Here is a 19,325-nt window from a genome sequence, read left to right as displayed (position 1 = left end):
TACAGAGCATTTCTACTGACTTGTAAAGGCAGGTAAAGTTGCATTTCTAGATACCTCTGTGTGTGTCACAATGCACACAATCTAATACGTTGTGCTATTCACTGCATTGCACTTTTAGATTTCAGTTGGTGAAACACAAGCCCATCATTATTATTGTATAGCATCGCTAGATTTGCAGTAGCTACATAATAATAAGCACAAATGCTCATTGTCAAGTTATTAACACATCATTTTTAGCCCAAACATTGCTTTATTTATAGGGCTTGACATGACAATTCTGACCACAAATAGACTATGTATTAACAAGTGCCGAGAACAGCATTTGGTTTTAAAAGCCATTTAACAAACTCTCTCAAAGTCAAATCCATTAGATGATGATTGGCGCAAGAATGTAACGCAAGAAAAATAACCTGTTGATCTTTAATCTTTAGACATTTTTGTCTAGTGCGAAGCATCTGTGCTGTAGTACATCTACATTCTGGTGAATCTCACAACAACTATTTAATAGTAGTCTTTCCACAGTTATACACATTATTGTTAAAGCTATTCTAAATAAATACTCATCTCTTTATAACTTTTATCCACAATGCCAGCAATGCAATCATGCGACTAAGTCATATATAAAATATTCTTTAAGGGTTCATCAGTGAGGATTTCACTTCACAATAAGGGATTTGGTAAGATAAATGAGGGAGACTATGAGAAAGAGTTGGCTGGAACAGAGATACCAACTGACTCCACAAATACGGTTGTATACACAAAATATGGACATTATGCCACATTTTCCGCTGTGTGCTTTTTCTGGGGTTTCAATGATGAACATAGACGTATCTGAATAACAACAAAGTACCACAAGCCTTGAAAAATAGCAAGCTATTTGGAAAAGGAAAGCTCTTGATTTGTTAATCAGTTGCAAGTTATTGTGGCTACAATGTTAAGCAGTCTAACAGTCTTAGACGTAGTGCTTGGCAGGCACAGCCATTTTTATACCATTTATACATGGATGACAGACATGTAAAAAACATTTCAACTGAAGAGAGTTTATCTGTACAATGAATACTCACAACCAAAAACAACATATTGAATAATAATTTGGAAGCCTTAAAAATATTCCAGCATATTGAAAAATACAATGTGTTTAGGCTGGATAATATTTTGAAAAAACAAATGGATTATTTATTATAATATCGAAGATGTCAGTACTAAAGTATAGTAAATCCCTCATCACAGTAAACTGTGTGCAAATATAATTTTTCCTTCCCACCAATTGTCAAATACCATTGTATCTCTGCTACAAGCTATATTGTACTTTGATGTTAGCTGGCGAATGGGTCACGTTCATAGTAATTTCACTTGTGAACACCCAAAAAAGCTCTCCACAAAAAGAGGAGGAGTGAGAGAGAGAAGAGGAATGTGTGGCAGTGCACGTTCGGAGACTGAAACAGAGCAGTTGGGATCTAAATGGACCTCAGCCCCCAGAGGGGAAACCTAATTATGGAGAATAGACAGTATTTCCAGCTCATATAAACGTGTTTATATCCAGAAACCATATAAAACCGTATACCACAAAAATAATTTATTTAAAAAATACCACTCTTGGAAAAAAGGGTTCCAAAAGGTTTCTTTGGCTGTCCCCATAGGCAAATCCTTCTTGGTTCTAGGTAGAACCCTTTTGGGTTCCAGGTAGAACCCTCTGTGGAAAAGGTCCGACATGGAACCAAAAGTGTTCTACCTGGAACCAAAAAGGGTTATTCAAATGGTTCTCCTATGGGGACAGCCAAAAAAAACCGTTTAGGTTCTAGATAGCACCTTTTTTTCTAAGAGTGTATAACACTGGGGTATATTTATCAGTTGAAATTACTGGACATTTTACAGACTGTGGGAGTCCTAAAGTCAGCTAAATATAAATCAAATATTATTTTCATATAGAAAATATTAATAAAACCATATGGATATGTGATGGAATGTGAAATTAGTCATTCTTTCTATTGTGTTTTTTATCAAGAGCAATTCCATTACAACATAACAAAATCCAACAGTACATACAGAATATCTATGTGAAACCACTTCAGGTTACCTCTAGTGTTTTTTGTGCTAAAAACAGACTTTGATAATGCTTCCTAAATGCTTGAATGCCTCCTAACCTGAGACCAATTTACAGTATGAAGTGAATTCCCTCTGGACAGAAAGACAATTACTCCCCCAGCCCCAGTTTACCAGTAGTAGCCCTGTGATTTCATGGCAGTGCCCCAGTAGTAAAGGGAGATAGAGTGAGGAGTGGTGCGGGTAACATCTTAGAGTTTGGGGACACAGCTTATCCAAGAGGAAGAAGGAGAGGAAGGCGCAGACTGAGTTTAGGTTCAACCCAAACTTTCAGCTTCGGTCCAGAAAGTAATTCTCTTTTGATACTGCCTGTCATGCACAAAGGGACACTGGAAGAAGCTGAAGAGAGTTAGGCTGGGAGGTGTGTGTGTGTGTGTGTGTGTGTTTGTGTGTGTGTGTGTGTGTGTGTGTGTGTGTGTGTGTGTGTGTGTGTGTGTGTGTGTGTGTGTGTGTGTGTGTGTGTGTGTGTGTGTGTGTGTGTGTTGCTGTCTGCACAAAGAGCATTGGAGAGGACTAGCCCAGTCAGCTCTACAGGATCCTGTGTGCGACAGCCCGGGCTCTCTGGGGACTATGGCTGTCTTCTGATGGGTGTTTGAGCAGGTCCATGGGCATCAGAGGGATGGGCTGGTTCTGCCTGCTCACCACCACCTCATACGGGGGCGCTTCCTCCAGGGGGAACGCTGACAGGGAGATGGAGGATATTGGCTGCTGCCTGAGCTCGTGCAGTCCGATTGGGTAGTGGGAGGTGGCGGCGCTGCTGGCGGACACCCAAGAGGCTCCAGCTCCAGCAGACGGCTCCTCCATCTCCAGGCTGGTGTAGGTGGCCTGCTGGTGGCACCGCTGACAGGGGTCCGTGAGGGAATACGGAGGGGGGTCGTCTGTGGGGACGTATATCTGTGTCGCACCTGGTCCGACACATTCATCATAGCTGGAATAAAGAAGAGTATATCAGGTAAATAGGTATAACATTTTAAAAGAGGATATCTCCAGCCTTCAAACAATGGTAGGCCAAGTGTTCATTTAGCCTATGCTGATGGACCTGGATTCTATGTTTGTAGTTAGCAACATGAACACAAATGAAATGTTTAGCATAAGAAGACTAAACATAATATAAATCTGAATGGTGAAACAGGCCTGTTAGAGGAGACTCTTGTCATCTACTGTGAGCTCTTTTCCTGTGTGGCGGCTGCTAGTCTTGGTTTGGTGCTTTCCATGGCAGAGCCTGCCAATGGACAATTGTTTCAGCTCTCACATAACCCACAATCCCACAGTGCACTGGAAGTCTGTCTAGCACATACAACCACCCTACTAGAGCTGCTGGGCTTTATAGAGGCCCTGTAACACAAAGAGAATAACAACACATCCGCCACGCTGATCCTCAACACGGGGGCCCCTCAGGTGTGCGTGCTCAGTCCCTTCCTGTACTCATTGTTCACTCATGACTGCATGGCCAGGCAGGACTCCAACAGCATCATCAAGTTTGCAGATGACACATCAGTGATATGCCTGATCATCAACAATGATGAGACAGCCTATTGGGAGGTCAGAGACCTGGCCCTGTGATACCTGGACAGCAACCTCTCCCTCAATGTGATCAAGACAAATGTGATGATTGTGGACTACAGGAAAATTCTCATTGACGGGGCTGCAGAGGAGCAGGTTGAGAGCTTCAAGTTCCTTGGTGTCCACATCACCAACAAACTATCATGGTCCAAACACTAAGACAGTCGTGAAGAGGCGACGACAAAGTCTTTCCCCCCTCAGTAGACTGAAAAGATTTGGCATGGGTCCTCAGATCCTCAAAAGATTCTATAGCTGCACCATCAAGAGCATACTGACTGGTTGCATCACTGCCTGGTATGGCAAATGCTCAGCCTCCGACTGCAAGCCACTACAGAGGGTAGTGCGTACGGCCCAGTACATCACTGGGGCCAAGCTTCCTGCCATCCAGTACCTCTATGGCAGGCGGTGTCAGAGGAAGGCCCTAGTGATGGACTGTTCTCTCTGCTACCGCACGGCAAGTGGTACCGGAGCGCCAAGTCTAGGTCCAAATGGCTTCTTAGCTGCTTCTACCCCTAAGCAATAAGACTCCGAACAGCTAATCAAAGGGCTACCCAGACCCCTCTTTTACGCTGCTGCTACTCTCTGTTTATTATCTATGCATAGTCACCTTAACTCTACCTAGGTGTACATTTTACCTCAATTACCTCGACCCCACAGGTGCTCCCGCACATTGACTGTGTACCAGTGCCCCCTGTATATGGCCTCGCTATTGTTATTTTACTGCTGCTTGTTTAATTCTTTGTTACTTTTATTTTATATTTTCTATTCATCTATTTTTTACTCAACACTTTTTTCCCCCTTAACTTCTTAAAGCATTGTTGGTTAAGGGCTTGTAAGTAAGCATTTCACAGTAAGGTCTACAACGGTTGTATTTGGCGCATGTGACAAGTAACATTTGATTTGATTTGATAAGCGGAGAGAGAAAGAGAGAAAGAGGCGAACATGTTGTCAGTCAGGCCGACTGGCTTGGATAACATTATGTGAGATACGTTTGCCACAGCCCATCATCATATGTGTAAACCAACCGCTAAGTCGCTCTCTACCACCCCGACACGGACCCCAGGGGATATCTGGGAATAGAGAAAATACAGCGGGATAATTCAATCTGTGGAATTGTAAACAGTATCAACCTCTCAGAGAGCGGGTGTGGAGGAAGCAAGGCAAATGGCACTGTGGCTGTGGATTACTTAAGCCTGTCACCTCCGGGTTGGGCAGGGTGATACACAGAGATTTAATGATGAGAGAAGGTATTGGGAGCCGGAGTAAGTGAGATCTTTATTAATGATAGACTGGATGAGAGTTCTACTTCCTCTACACAGGGCTTCCAGTAAAAAGTTTAGCTCAGCTGAACAGTAGGAACATTCCCAATTGACCTCAAATCAGTCCAGCTATAAAGTGTATTAGATATACACTGAGTGTACAAAACATTAGGAATAACAGCTCTTTCCATGACCGACATAGACTGACCATAGACTGACCAGGTGACCTGCGGGCTCTCCTTCACTGTAGCCAACGTGAGTAAAACATTCATACAGTCAGGTATCTGCTCCTCATAGAGACATACAGTCAGGTATCTGCTCCTCATAGAAACCCATACAGAGTCAGGTAGCGGGTCCTCTCCTCTGCTGGTGCTCTGTGCTCAGTGGGACAGTAAAAGGTGCTGTCCAGGAACCTCAGTAATGACTGCTTGATTTCAAATGAGTCGCGGAGCTGACTAACTCCCTGGCCACTGCTCCCTCCACCCTCCATCACTGTGCTGCAGAGTGCTGCCTGTCTGCCTGCGTGCAGAGCTATTTTAGACTCTGGCCGCGCTCCGGCTCATTCAGACAGGCTTAATGTCCCCAGAACACAGCAGGACAGAAACATTTGACATGATCCGGGGTTACAGACAAAAACAGGACTTGCCATTAGCCGGTGCTGTAGTACAAAAATGGTTCATAAGGCCATTTTCTATGCAAGACTACAGTGGGCCATTAATTTGCCATATAGCAGTACACATCCAGAGTGAAACCTGACGGACAACATTGACTTTATTCTAAAACTTTTCACCTTTTTTTCCTATTCTACTTGGATCGAGACATTGAAAGAGACTGGCTAACGATTTTGAGTAAAAAGGTGAGAGTGATTTTAGATACTTTGTAAGAAAAAAAAGGTGAGAGCATTTGAGATACTTTGTAACTGTGTAACCAAAGCAACAACAAAACATCCTCCTCCTGGTTCTGCATGTGTAACATGCTCTGTTATGTAATGACTGCATAACACAACAACATTAAAGCAGTGGGCACAGAAACGCCAACTTACTATTGAGAGGTGAAGACACAAATGGCAGTCGGTGGTGATGCATACAGTATCTCTCAATGACTTTATTATCTCAAGTACTTTCTTCTAAGAGTTGAAGAGGAGGATGATGCCCTACTTCTTATTAGTAAATATTGCATTATCTTATTAGTTCAAATTCTCTCTGGTAACTTTATGTTATTGAGTAGATTGTATTCCATACTCTTATGCATCATTGGGTACAGCTGTGCAGATAGCTGGGCAGTATCAGAACAAACTGACCAGGGACTACTTGGAGTATCCTGATGTTGTGGGTAGAGAAGGATTTGTTTTGCTAGTAATCACTGTCGAGCACTGGGGCCCTTCAAAAGCACTAAATCAGGAGTTCCCCAACATTTTGGGGCCGCGACACCACCATGTGAAAAAAAGTGATGGAATCAACAGCTAATGTTTACCTTTGTAATTAGGACTATGACAGTCTATTACAAATCAGTATGACACTATTTATGACAGTATTTCAATCTGAAGGAAGTATGGTTTGAAGTGACATCAAAAACCTATTGAGAAGTTCAGAAGATCATCAGGCAATAATCTTCTGTGTAGAAAATAACATAATCATTGATAATGTTTTTTCCACCCCTGTCTGATTTAGTGCCTGGTCTTGCCCACTCTGTCCTATTGAGACCAGCATAGCTTGTGGGCATCGTAGAGGTGATGGGGTGGGGTCATAATATTTTGTAGTTTAAACCGTTCTAAAGATAGAACGACATTTGTAGGAAGAAAACAGAAACCGCTCTGTTTATTACAACCACATATAACGGCTACCGGAGGTTATTTACTTAACCGTGGTTCTATGAACCAAGCGCTTCCCCCCCCAGTTAATCTCGCAACCCCATTTTCAAATCAGGTGACCCCACATGAGGCTGCGACCCCTAGTTTGGGAAACGCTGCACTAAATACTGTACATAATACCCACATACCTCTTAACTTTTCTAACCCATATTGTTAGTCAGCTCTAGTCAGAAGGAATGTAAAGTTATCAGCTGTTGCCCTGGATACTTTCAGCTGGGTTTTTTCCTACTCGTTTTTATGAATAAATGATGATCATGCTGATCCAGGAAAGAGGGTGAGAGTCTCAGCTTGCAGAAGTGTGTGTATGTGTGTGTTTGTTTACGTGTGTCTGATATTCATCACACAGCTCAGCAATGTTATTAATCCCTTCAGGGTGCAATAAACTACCAGCACCACATAAACATTGAAAATAGGGCTTTTTCGCTCTAAATAAACACGCTGATACAGACGTTTGTCGAGAGTCACTCCAGAAATTCTTTGCCAGGTATGGTAGTGCTGTGGACACCTGAGGGCCTAGCTGTTTTCATGCCAGGGTTTCATGAGTGTTACACCAAGCTGAGAATCCCCTCTCTGATTCGGGTGAGAATACTTTGCACGTTGCAGTCACCCCCCTTATGGGAACTATAAGTCCCCTAGGATGCTAACACAAGGTGTTGCATCCTAAAAATAATTAATGATTAGCTAGCAAAATCAGATATAACACTGCTACAGCTTAGCCCTGTTTAGATTGTCTAATCAATCCTGCCTGCAGTCTACTGCTGTTTTCAATCATCTACATGCTGTATGGGGTGGTAGGTAGTCTAGCGGTTATGAGCATTGGCCCAGTAATCGAAAGGTTTGAATCCCTGAGCTGACTAGGTGAAAATCTGTTGATGTGCCCTTCAGCAAGGCACTTAATCCTAATTGCTCCTTTAAGTCGCTCTGCTAAATTAGGTAAAGGTATGTTTGCATACACATTCATTTCCCTGAGCACAGTTGTATAATTGAGCATAATTTGTCATAGGATGAAACTACAGTATGGAGAACCATGGGACTTCTCCAGAAACACCTGTGGCGCATATGACACAGAATGTGTTACATTCCAACGCCTAGAGAGGCGTTCACAACTATGATACATGAATGCAGGTGCGTTAGGCTGTCAAAAAGTTGGATGTAAAGGGCTATATACATCTTTATAGGTATACAATGTACTCCAAAGCCCAAGGAGAGGTGTGGGTCACTAGAGGAGGACCTCTGGCTTCCGGCCTATAGCTCTAGAGAGATGACAGCACTGACTGGAGCATATGGCCCAGGCTGTCCACTGCACTGCAGGGCTGGCACAGGGAGCTCACTCTTTCAGCTCCCTGGCTCTGTCAGAGGCCCATGCCTGTAGAGCTATGTACAAGAGCAACAGTGTGTGGTTATGAATGTGCTGTGCATACCTTATTGTGCATATACCTGTAGATGTTAGTGTGAGTTTTTGCATGTGTGTGAATGCATGCGTGTGTGTTTAAATTAGAATACACTCAGTGTACAAAACATTAAGAACACCTGCTCTTTCCATGACATAGACTGACCAGGTGAAAGCTATGATCCCTCATTGATGTCACTTGTTAAATCCACTTCAATCAGTGTAGATGAAGGGGAGGAGACAGGTTAAAGAAGGATTTTTAAGCCTTGAGACAATTGAGACATGGATTGTGTATGTGTGCCATTCAGAGGGTGAATGGGCCAGACAAAATATTTAAGAACCTTTCAACGGGGTATGGTAGTAGGTGCACCGGTTTGTGCCAAGAACTTCAACGCTGCTGTTTTCACCCCCAACAGTTTCCCATGTGAATCAAGAATGGTCCATCATCCAAAGGACATCCAGCTAACTTGACACAACCGTGGGAAGCATTAGAGTCAACATCCGCCAGCATCCCTGTGGAACACTTTCGACACCTTGTAGAGTCTATGCTCTGACGAATTGAAGCTGTGTTCTTAATGTTTTATACACTCAGTGTATTCAGTACTAGTCCAAAGTTTGGACACACCTACTCATTCAAGGGGTTTTCTTTATTTCTACATTGTAGAATAATAGTGAAGACATCAAAACTATGAATTAACACATGGAATCATGTAGTAACCAAAAAAGGGATTTATATTGGAGATTCTTCAAAGTAGCCACCCTTTGCCTTGATGACAGCTTTGCACACTCTTGGCATTCTCTCAACCAGCTTCACCTGGAATGCTTTTCCAACAGTCTTGAAGGGGTTCCCACATATGCTGAGCACTTGTTGGCTGCTTTTCCTTCACTCTGCTGTCCAACTCATCACAAACCATCTCAATTGGGTTGAGGTCAGGTGATTGTGGAGGCCAGGTCATCTGATGCAGCACTCCATCACTCTCCTTCTTGGTCAAATAGCCCTTACACAGCCTGGATGTTTGTTTTTGGTTATTGTCCTGTTGAAAAAGCCATGCTGGTTAAGTATGCCTTGAATACTAAATAAATCACTAACAGTGTCACCAGCAAAGCACCCAGAAACATCACACCTCCTCCTCCATGCTTCATCATCCGCTCACCTACTCTGCGTCTCACAAAGACTGCGGTTGGAACCTAAAATCTCATATTTGGACTCATCAGACCCAAAGGACAGATTTCCACCGGTCTTATGTCCATTGCTCGTATTTCTTGGCCCAAGCAAGTCTCTTCTTATTATTGGGGTCCTTTAGCAGTGATTTCTTTGCAGCAATTTGACCATGAAGGACTGAGTTCTTTAACTTTTCTGTATTGACTGACCTTCATGTCTTACAGTAATGATGGATTGTATTTCTCTTTGCTTATTTTAGCTGTTCTTGCCATAATATGGACTCGGTCTTTTACCAAATAGGGCTATCTTCTGTATACCAACCCAACACAACTGATTGGCTCAAATATATTAAGATGGAAAGACATTCCACAAATTAACTTTTAACAAGGCTCACCTGTTAATTGAAATGCATTCCAGGTGACTACCTCAGGAAGCTGATTGAGAGATGCCAAGAGTGCCAAGAGTGTGCAAAGCTGTCATCAAGGCAAAGGGTGGCTACTTTGAAGAATCTCAAATATAAAATATATTTTGATTTGTTTCACACTTTTTTGGTTACTACTTGATTCCATGTGTTATTTCATTGTTTTTTTGTTTTTTTCTACAATATAGAAAATAGTAAAAATAAAGAAAAACCCTGGAATGAGTAGGTGTGTCCAAACCTTTGACTGTTACTGTATGTAAATAATAATAATAATAATATATGGTGTGCGTGTGTATTTGTGCTGGGATGTGCCCAGTTCTCTCTCTGCGGAAGCAAGTTCCTTCACAGGCTCCACAGGTGAGCTGCTGATCTAGGTGGTGTAAGCTCTGTAGTTTCCCTCAGCCATCTGTGGCAATGGCAGCACTGCCCAGCATCACATGCCTTTCCCTTCATCCATCCACTCCACCCCGCTGCCCCCTGACTATGCACACAATGTACACTACAAAACACACTCTCTCTTTTATCCTCTCCAATGCACTGGTTCCTCAGCCAACATATTTAGATATTTCTATTTTGCACTGGATATTCTTCATGATCTAAATCTACCTCAATCTTTGACACATCTTAGCCTAAATTCAGGCATAAGAAAACATTCCTGTGGTGTGGTTGATGTTTCCCACGTTAATTGGAACAGCAATGAAGAAGACGTAGCTTGAGAAGACGTTGTTTGAGAAGACGTCGTTTGAGAAGACGTAGTTTGAGAAGACGTAGTTTGAGAAGACGTAGTTTGGGAGTGATAAAAGCACATTTGGCCTCAGACAGGAATCATGCCTCTGTTAATATGAGGAGTGATTTCCCTCCCTCCCTCCACAGCATAGCAGAGATGGATGGAGGCTATGAGAGGCAGAGGCATTGACAGAGTGGCTTGTTCAGCACCAACAATCAAGACCACCACCTTCACCACTAAACCCACCTGACAGTGGAGCCTAACATCCAAACCAATAATAACACAAGCTCTCTAAAGGCTTGAAAGCACTACTTGACAATTTGCCAATAAGAAGCTAGTAATCCTGTCTGGTCTTATCATCAAATACGTCGTGTTAGCATAGGACTTCCTTAGATGTATCTGTGACACTGCAAAGTTCAACACCGTTTTTGACATCATCATTAGCATATCTGTCTCATTAAAGGACAAGCTATCAACAACAAGGTGTTGGCATATAGCGCAGAACAAAGACTTGTGTTTTTCATGTGAAGAGACACGATTGGCTAAACCTCCTCTTCCACTTCCTCTCACTCGTGCCCACTCAATCTCTCTCTTGTAAGCCTTGTTTATACCTGGCGCTAACATGCATCCTGTGTCCTGATCTTGTCCACATTCTGACTGTGCCCACATTTTCAGATATACATCTACACATGGTATTTAAATGTCTCTTATTCATCCACTGTGTCCAAATTCTGACCAGATTTCTTGGTCCCTCCCTGTATGCAAATTATTTGACAGATGTTATTTAAAAAAAAATATATGTATTTATTGATTTTAAGACACATTGATATCATCAGTCAATGTTGCCACCTGACTGATGATTTTAGAAGGCAGGATAATGGTGATTTAAATGATTTCACTGTCCAGATCCGTCTACACTAAGATATCGAGACACAATGTGTGCCTGACTATCTCCGTTGTTCAGGAAGACCTGATCACAATCCGTCTTTTAATCTTCTACACCTGTCTAAAAATGTGGGCACAATCAGAATGTGGACAAGATCAGAACAAAAGACGAATGTTAGAACCAGTTATAAATGGGGCTTTAGCCTACATTTACATACTGTATGTAACCTACAGGTTTATCTGATGGAAAAGGCCAGTGAATAAATTAGGCAGGACATTACTATCTATACAGAAATTGAGCAGATTGATATAACGCCAAACTGACTTACACACTATTCAGTGACATTAATAGCCCTGTCTATGGCATGTTATATTCCATATTTTTCATAATTTGTTGTTGAACAGGAAAGGGCCTGATGTTTCAGATGGCTCCTCTGGAGGGAGAGGTAATTTCACCCTCTTTAGAGGCCCCTTACAGGGCCGTACACAGGGGCCGCCACACTAATGGAACTGTCATATAAATGCAAATAACATTGTGACTCTGTGAAACAAACCTTGAAGGGCAAGCAGGCAGAATTGAGCCGGATAAACAAACCACGCACGCACGCACGCACGCTCGCACGCACGCACGCACGCACGCACACACACACACACACACACACACACACACCTGAGTCCTGGGTGGCAGGTAGCCTAGCATTTAGGAGTGTTGGGCCAGTAGCCGACAAGGTAAAAAATCTATCTATGTGTCCTTGAGCAAGGCACTTAACCCTAATTGTTTCAGGGTCAAAAATTGAAGCTGAAATTGGGATTCTATTTTAGGAATAAGGCCTGTTTTTCTTTTGAAGCCAGAAGGAGGCTAGTATCAGCTACATTTATGCCTTTACTAGACTATAGGGATATTTTATATATGAATGCTTCCGCATTCCGCAGTGTTTGAGATCATGACACCCTATTGACACCCTTTACCATGGCAATTTATTTTAAACTGCAAAACCCTTACGCACCACTGCACTTTGTATACCAGGGTTGGCTGGCCTTCTCTAGTCACTCGTAGGCTCAGGCACTGGTATACTTTTATTTACAAAGCCATTTGGGGTTTACTACCTTTTTATTTGGGCATTTTTATTGTTCAGAAATGTGGTGGGTACTCTCTTCGTTCGCTGGACTTTATCCTGCTAACTGTTCTAAATGTCCGAACTGAATTTGGTAAAAGAGCTTTTATGTAGTCTGCGCCATCGTCTTGGAACGCCTTACAAAATACTTTTAAACTGGAAGAACTTGTCCCGATTGGTGTTTTTAAATCACTGATGAATGATATTGAGACTGATTCCCTGACCTGTCAATGTTTTTAATTTGCTGTTTTTGATTTTGTTATACTCTTGTGAATTCTATGGTTTTTACTAGATTACATTTTTCTAGATTTGTTTTTCATGTTGTTTGTCTGTAATTTTTGTAATGACTTGGTGCTGCCTATCTTGGCCAGGACACTCTTGAAAAATATATTTTAAATCTCAATGAGCCCTTCCTGGTTAAATAAAGGTTAAATAAAAAAATAAAAAATAAGGGTTCCGGTCAATAATGACTGACCTGTGCTCTGACCCCACTCTCCGAGGGTGTTTAAGTGTGATACGCAACAAATGTATTTCCAATTCACATGTGTGAAATAGGACAAAAGTAAGCACCCCCCTAATTATCTTATCTCATCTTTATACCCGAGGGAGGGGAGGGAAAGGTGGGTGGCTTCAAACCAAACCCACAGAGTAGTCTGTCCATCTACAATAGTTACAGAAAGGTTGCATTTCCTCTCAGGTTTGTTTTCTATCTTCATTCTGAAATACATGGGGTCATTCCAAGATAGTGAAATCATCAGGAGCAGTTTAGGATGTAATCACAGCCCAGTAGTCAGTAAGCAGGTGTAGTGTCAGCCAGGGATCAGAGTGGAGATGATGTGGTGGAGGCTGGCAGGATGTCTAGACCTGCAGATTGAGCCTGTGTAGGTTTAGAGGACTGCCAGGATTAAGCCTCCTCCTCCTTCTATGTAATCCAACCACAGTGAGGAAAGAGTGCGTTAACTAGACTCTAGCACACTGAACCTAAACAGGGAATAAAGAACTGCTTCGTAGCCTACCCTCTCTCTGTGAGGAAACAACCTTTTGTTTATTTTATTTGTTATTTTATCTTTATTTTATCAGGGAGTCATACTGAGACCAAGGTCTCTTTTACAAATGAACCCTGAATTACAGAAATGACAGAAAATACACACATTAAAATATAAATCCAAAATGCAAGTAGAAAGAAAAACACATTCATCAATAAGAAGGTCCTCAATCAGCTTTCTGAATTGCCCTAGAGGCACCAAAACATCAAATTTAAGAACATTTGGTAGATTGTTCTACCTATAAGGTGCAAGAAAGTCTTAAAGTCTTAAAGTTTAGTAATCATGTTAGGTACAGTGGGAGATTTTGTAAAAGGGCTTTATATATGAAAACATAGCAATGTATCAACCTACGGGACATCAAAGAGCCAACCAACTTTCTGGCTAGAGAATGCAGTGATGAGTACTAAAACTGTACATGGTTGCAAAGGGCATCAGTGTCTTAACAGCATGATTTGCCAAGGCAGGATACTCTGAGCGCAGCCCAATCCAGAAATCTGTCAGTGGCTTCTGATTAAATTCAATTTTCACAGAACCGCTTGTTGCAATTTCGATGAGACTCTCTTGTTCAGATATCGGTAAGTGGACTGGAGGCAGGGCATGAAAAGGATAACGAATCCAGTTGTTTGTGTCATCCATTTCGGGAAAGTACCAGCGTAATTGCGCAACCAACTCACTGAGGTGCTTCGCTATATCACATTTGACATTGTCCGTAAGCTTGAGCTCACATGCACAAAAAAAATCATACAATGATGGAAAGACCTGTGTGTTGTCCTTGTTAATACAGATAGAGAAGAGCTCCAACTTCTTAATCCTAGCCTCAATTTTGTCCCGCACATTGAATATAGTTAAAAAAGCCCATCTTTATTCTCAGTTTCTTAACTAAGTCATCAATATACTTTTAAAAGACAGCTTTTCATCTATTAAAATGCCCAGATATTTGTAAGCTGGGACACGATCAACACTTGACACCATCCAAAGTACATATGTTTAAATCATCAGAATTGTTTTTATGCACCCTAGAGAACAACATTTACTTAGTTTTACCTGCATTCAATACTCATTTCATAAAGTTATTGTAATACAATGAAGGTAGACTGTAGTTCAGATAGAGCCTGGTCAACCGTGGGGCAATAGCATACACAACAGTATCATTGGCATACAAGTGCAAGTAAAACAATTTTACAGACAAGTCAATATTATTAATGTAAACAGAAAAAGTACAGGACCCAGAATTCATCCCTGCGGGACACCTTGCGTATGTCCAGAAAACCTGATTTAACACCATCAGTACCCCCGACACATTGAGTTCTATCTGTCAAGTAATATTTAAACCAACTGTCAAGACTGGTTCTCAGGTTGAGCTTGCTTCCATTTGGTTACACTAACCTAAGGCGATCCTCTCCTCTCATTGAGAGAGGTAGTGAGAAACAGTGTTTATTGTGCCATGTATTACAATCAATGTATTCTAGACTCTCATTTCTTTAACCTTCTTTTATCAGCTGGCATCATCACAAGTGTCTTTTGAAAGGATGGCAGACCAAACTGCAAGCGAGAGGAATACGGCTGAATTATTAAAGACGCCAATTAGCTGGGCTGTCATTTAGATCAAACACACCGGGTGTCTTTCACCGCAAAGCAGTGGCATTTACCAGCAGCACCAGAAGCTTGTTCAGGGAGCGAAGCAGGCTGTGCGCCGGGCAGTGAGTTTAGAGTTGAGGCGGAGCACCCAGCCATGAAAGAGTTGAGCTGTGCAACAGTGCTCTAATGAATGACTTGACACAACAGCATGGTTCAATTCAACCTCAGAGAGGTTACCGAGGCCTGACCTAACTCATCAAGCATGCAGGAGAACTGAATTGTAAGGCTGGTGTGTAAATGGAGTCTTCTTTTCCCTCTTTCTCTTCCTCTCTTTCTCATATCTCTCCTACTCTTTCTGTCTTTCTTACTGTAGGTCTTCAAAGACCACACTAGAAGGGTAGAGGACAGCCATCTTGGCAAATTGAAACTAAAAAGGCTTTCAAAAGCATGTTCAAGCACAATCCCTAGTCCCCACAACTGTTTGCTGCTGATAAGGTGAGCATGGCTTACAGCAGTTATGATATATACATTATCATTTAGCAGACGCTTTTATCCAAAGTGACTGAGTCATGCGAGCATACATTTTACATACGGATGGTCCCAGGAATTGAACCCACTATCCTGGCATTGCAAGCACTGTGCTCTACTAATTGAGCTAGGGAACCACAGTTATCGCATGGAAACTGGAATGCAAATGAAATACATATTTTATATATTCCAAAACCTTTTACATTTCAATCATATAACCATAAGAGTGCACTAGGTACAGAAAGCCCATCATAGCAACTATGGCTCTCCACTATGGTGGATGATAATGTGATCTTCAGATTGATTAGAGAGCTCTTAACAACTTCTCACATCTACTCCTTACTACAGCTCTCCATTCCTCAGCCCATGCCTCCATTCCGTTACCTTGTCCCTTCACAATGGTCCTGCTTCATTATCATAGTCAGATCCTAACACACACACACACACACGCACCCTGGGGATCACCCAGAGGTAACCCTCCATAGTGGTGATTATGATCATTACTCATCCATCATTTTTCACAACGTATAAAGATAACAGCAAATACACCATCAAAATAATTCCCTTTATCTAGCCATAATGGTGACCAAAGGAATGAATAGGATCGTAATGCCATTTGGGTGGTAATACAGTAGAGTTAAATGACTTACTGAGGCGGGGAGTCTGGATACATCACATTGACTTGTGATAGAGTCTCCACGTAGGAGTCAAAGTCAAACGCTGGAGGGAACTCCTCGACACACGTCGACCTCAGCTCCCCGATGGAGCCGCCGTACGAAAAGCCATCCGGAGCTGTGGAGAGGCAGGGCAGTCTAATACAACACTAACGAACACAATAGCTTTTTTTTCTCAGTGAACTATAGCAGAGTCAGGATTGTAAATATGCTCTGTGCTCAGTTCAACTGAATTATATATCTCATGGTTTAGGGATCCTACATTGAACTGAATAAGCAGATCTACAGTAAATATTATTTTTTTTGCAGTCTATCTGCACTGTTATTACACTGGAGCAGTCGGAATCTGTTATGAAACATAAGGCTAAGGGCATGTGGCTCCTTGAAGATAGAGGGGCTGTGATTGAAGCCAGTGTGATATAATCTGGGTATATCAGCCTTTGGCCAGGCAGAGGGAGAATGGGGCGGCGTCCTAACACAAAGGATGCTCTTTGAGCTTTTTGTCCCGTCTCTGTGTGGACTGACAATGGGACCCAGTCCATTGGGCCAAGTGGCCTTCCATAGACATGGCTTTGGCTGTGTGTGTGTGTGCGATTCAGTTTGGTGCAATATTTTGTTATTTTCCCATTCCGTTATCAACCCCACAGGCAGAGTGTGGTCCCTTTAGATGAGGTTTCAGGAGAAGAGCACTGGTTGGTTTAAATGCCAGCTCTGGAGAATGCCAAATGTGGCATATTAATGCCATGAGGGTGAAATGTGTTCATTGGAAGACTGAACTGGATATCTTCTACTGATTCAGCTCTGGGAAAAGTAGCATAAAACATTCATGGCCATACATTTTGTCCCATGGATTTGTAAATAAGACTTATGAAACCACTTGCAACTGAAAACGGATATCCTAAATCTTATAAATGAACGGGCCTCTAACACACCTACTGGCCTCATCGATGGACAACTCTCTGTAACTCACCATAGCTGGCCCGCAGGTGGGGGTTGCGCAGACGGCTGTCTTTGCGCAGGCTGCCCACGATGATGGTAACGCAGGACAGGAAGAGCACCAGGCCGATGACGATGCCAGCCACCACCAGCGGAGACACCAGCAGGCTGGCCTCGCTGCCCCCATCACGGCAGTCTGGGTACTCATGGGCACTGCTCTGGTTCGAGCTCACTGCACAGTTCACAGACCACAGGTGGGGCCCAGCCACAGAAAAGAGAAAGCAGGGAAAGCAGAATGGAATAAAAGAGGGACAGTGTGGAGAGAAGGAAGAGGGGGGAGAGGGAGGTGATAGAGAGAAGAGAGTGGTGAGAGAATTAGAGAAAGTAGAGGGGGAAAAAACACATTCAAACCCTTTGTGGCAATGTCAATGTGAGACGTTGCCTCCATGACCCTATGGAGAGAAACATGTAAGCTGATATTTCTCATCACACACATACCTCTCTGTGGACCGCAGGTCAGGAACACTCCCAAGATTTTCATTCCTCAGCGGAGGAATAGATTCTCAAGTCTGCAGTGTTTAATATTTAATCCTCAACCCGTTAGAATTTTTAAATACACGGGGTGGAACTCTTTCATGTCAGCTCAGGAGGCAGAAACTTCAGCCATTAGTGGCTCATCTCAAATCCCCTTCACCCTTTTCAACAGAACTAGAGGGAAACCAAAATAAGCGCACACAACATAAATCAAATGTACTCAAATAACACCACACATATAGTCACACAGACAGATTCAATATCCAAGTGCAGGCCGAGATAATACAAGCTGCGTGTTATCTTTGCCAAATTTGGCATCTGAAAATCTTTTTGGGGGCCATCAACAGGAGACAAGAAATCTAATCAATTTATTTATGAGGAGGCCGTTGTCTAAATGCTAATCGTATTAGTCTCTATTCATCTCTTCCCTGCTGAGGAATTCCTGCCATAATTGAGGTTATAAAATATTTGTGTTGATCACAATCAATGTTAATCTTTTAATCCACAGTGAGCATTGTGTGTTGATTTGAAGATCTGGCAGAGTAGTCTACTGCGACACGCTGTTTATGTGTTGGCATACAGTGCCTTCGGAAAGTATTCACATACCTTGACTTTTTCCACATTTGTTAGGTTACAGCCTTATTCTAAAATTGATTCAATTGTTTTTTCCCCCTTATCAATCTACAAACAATATCCCATAATGACAAAGCAAAAACAGTTTATTTTTTATTTTTGCTCATTTATAAAAAAAATAAATACAAAAAATGAAATATTACATTTACATAAGTATTCCGACCCTTTACTCAGTACTTTGCTTAAGCACCTTTGGCAGCGATTACAGCCTTGAGTCTTCTTGAGTATGACATTACAAGCTTGGCACACCTGTATTTGTTGAGTTTCTCCCATTCTTCTCTGCAGATCCTCTCAAGCTCTGTCAGGTTGGATGGGGAGAGTTGCTGCACAGCTATTTTCAGGTCCCTTCAGAGATGTTCAATCGGGTTCAAGTTTGGGCTCTGACTGGGCCACTCAAGGTCATTCAGAGACTTGTCCCAAAGCCACTCCTGCGTTGTCTTGGCTGTGTGCTTAGGGTCGTTGTCCTGATGGAAGGTGAACCATCGCCCCAGTCTGAGGTTCTGAGCGCTCTGGAGCAGGTTTTCATCAAAGATCTCTCTGTATTTTACTCCGTTTATCTTTGCCTCGATCCTGACTAGTCTCCCAGTCCCTGCCGCTGAAAAACATCTGCACAGCATGATGCTGCCACCACCATGCTTCACCGTAGGGATGGTGCCAGGTTTCTTCCAGACGTGACGCTTACATTCAGGACAAAGAGTTCAATCTGGATTTCATCAGACCAGAGAATCTTGTTTCTCATGGTCTGAGTCTTTGGGTGTCTTCTGGCAAACTCTAAGTGGGCTGTCATGTGCCTTTTTTCTGAGGAGTGTCGTCCGTCTGGCTACTCTACCATAAAGGCCTGATTGGTGGAGTGCTGCAGAGATCTGCAGAGATGGTTATACTTCTGGAGGGTTCTCCCATC

The 19,325-nt window shown here is 42.5% G+C and overlaps 1 protein-coding gene across 2 annotated transcripts in view; it reads right to left on the bottom strand.

Moving 5' to 3' along the window:
- Window positions 1-1,731: 1,731 nt before the first annotated feature.
- Window positions 1,732-19,325, bottom strand: part of LOC110526278 (protein BEAN1) — a 42,491-nt gene continuing 24,897 nt past the window's right edge. Inside the window, exons 1-4 of one of the 2 annotated variants that reach the window (XM_021607099.2) lie at window positions 17,756-18,426; window positions 17,292-17,489; window positions 16,298-16,439; window positions 1,732-3,031 (exon numbers count right to left, since the gene is read on the bottom strand). In XM_021607099.2, coding sequence (XP_021462774.2) covers window positions 2,632-3,031; window positions 16,298-16,439; window positions 17,292-17,489; window positions 17,756-17,798 — 783 coding nt within the window. In that variant the 5' untranslated portion in view covers window positions 17,799-18,426 and the 3' untranslated portion in view covers window positions 1,732-2,631. Of the gene's footprint in view, window positions 3,032-16,297; window positions 16,440-17,291; window positions 17,490-17,755; window positions 18,427-19,325 lie in introns of those variants that run through there. The other variant, XM_021607098.2, reaches the window with a different exon arrangement.

Source organism: Oncorhynchus mykiss, chromosome 6 (genome assembly GCF_013265735.2).
Source record: "Oncorhynchus mykiss isolate Arlee chromosome 6, USDA_OmykA_1.1, whole genome shotgun sequence".
Lineage (NCBI taxonomy): Eukaryota > Metazoa > Chordata > Actinopteri > Salmoniformes > Salmonidae > Oncorhynchus > Oncorhynchus mykiss.
This window is presented reverse-complemented; position numbering and strand designations above follow the sequence as displayed.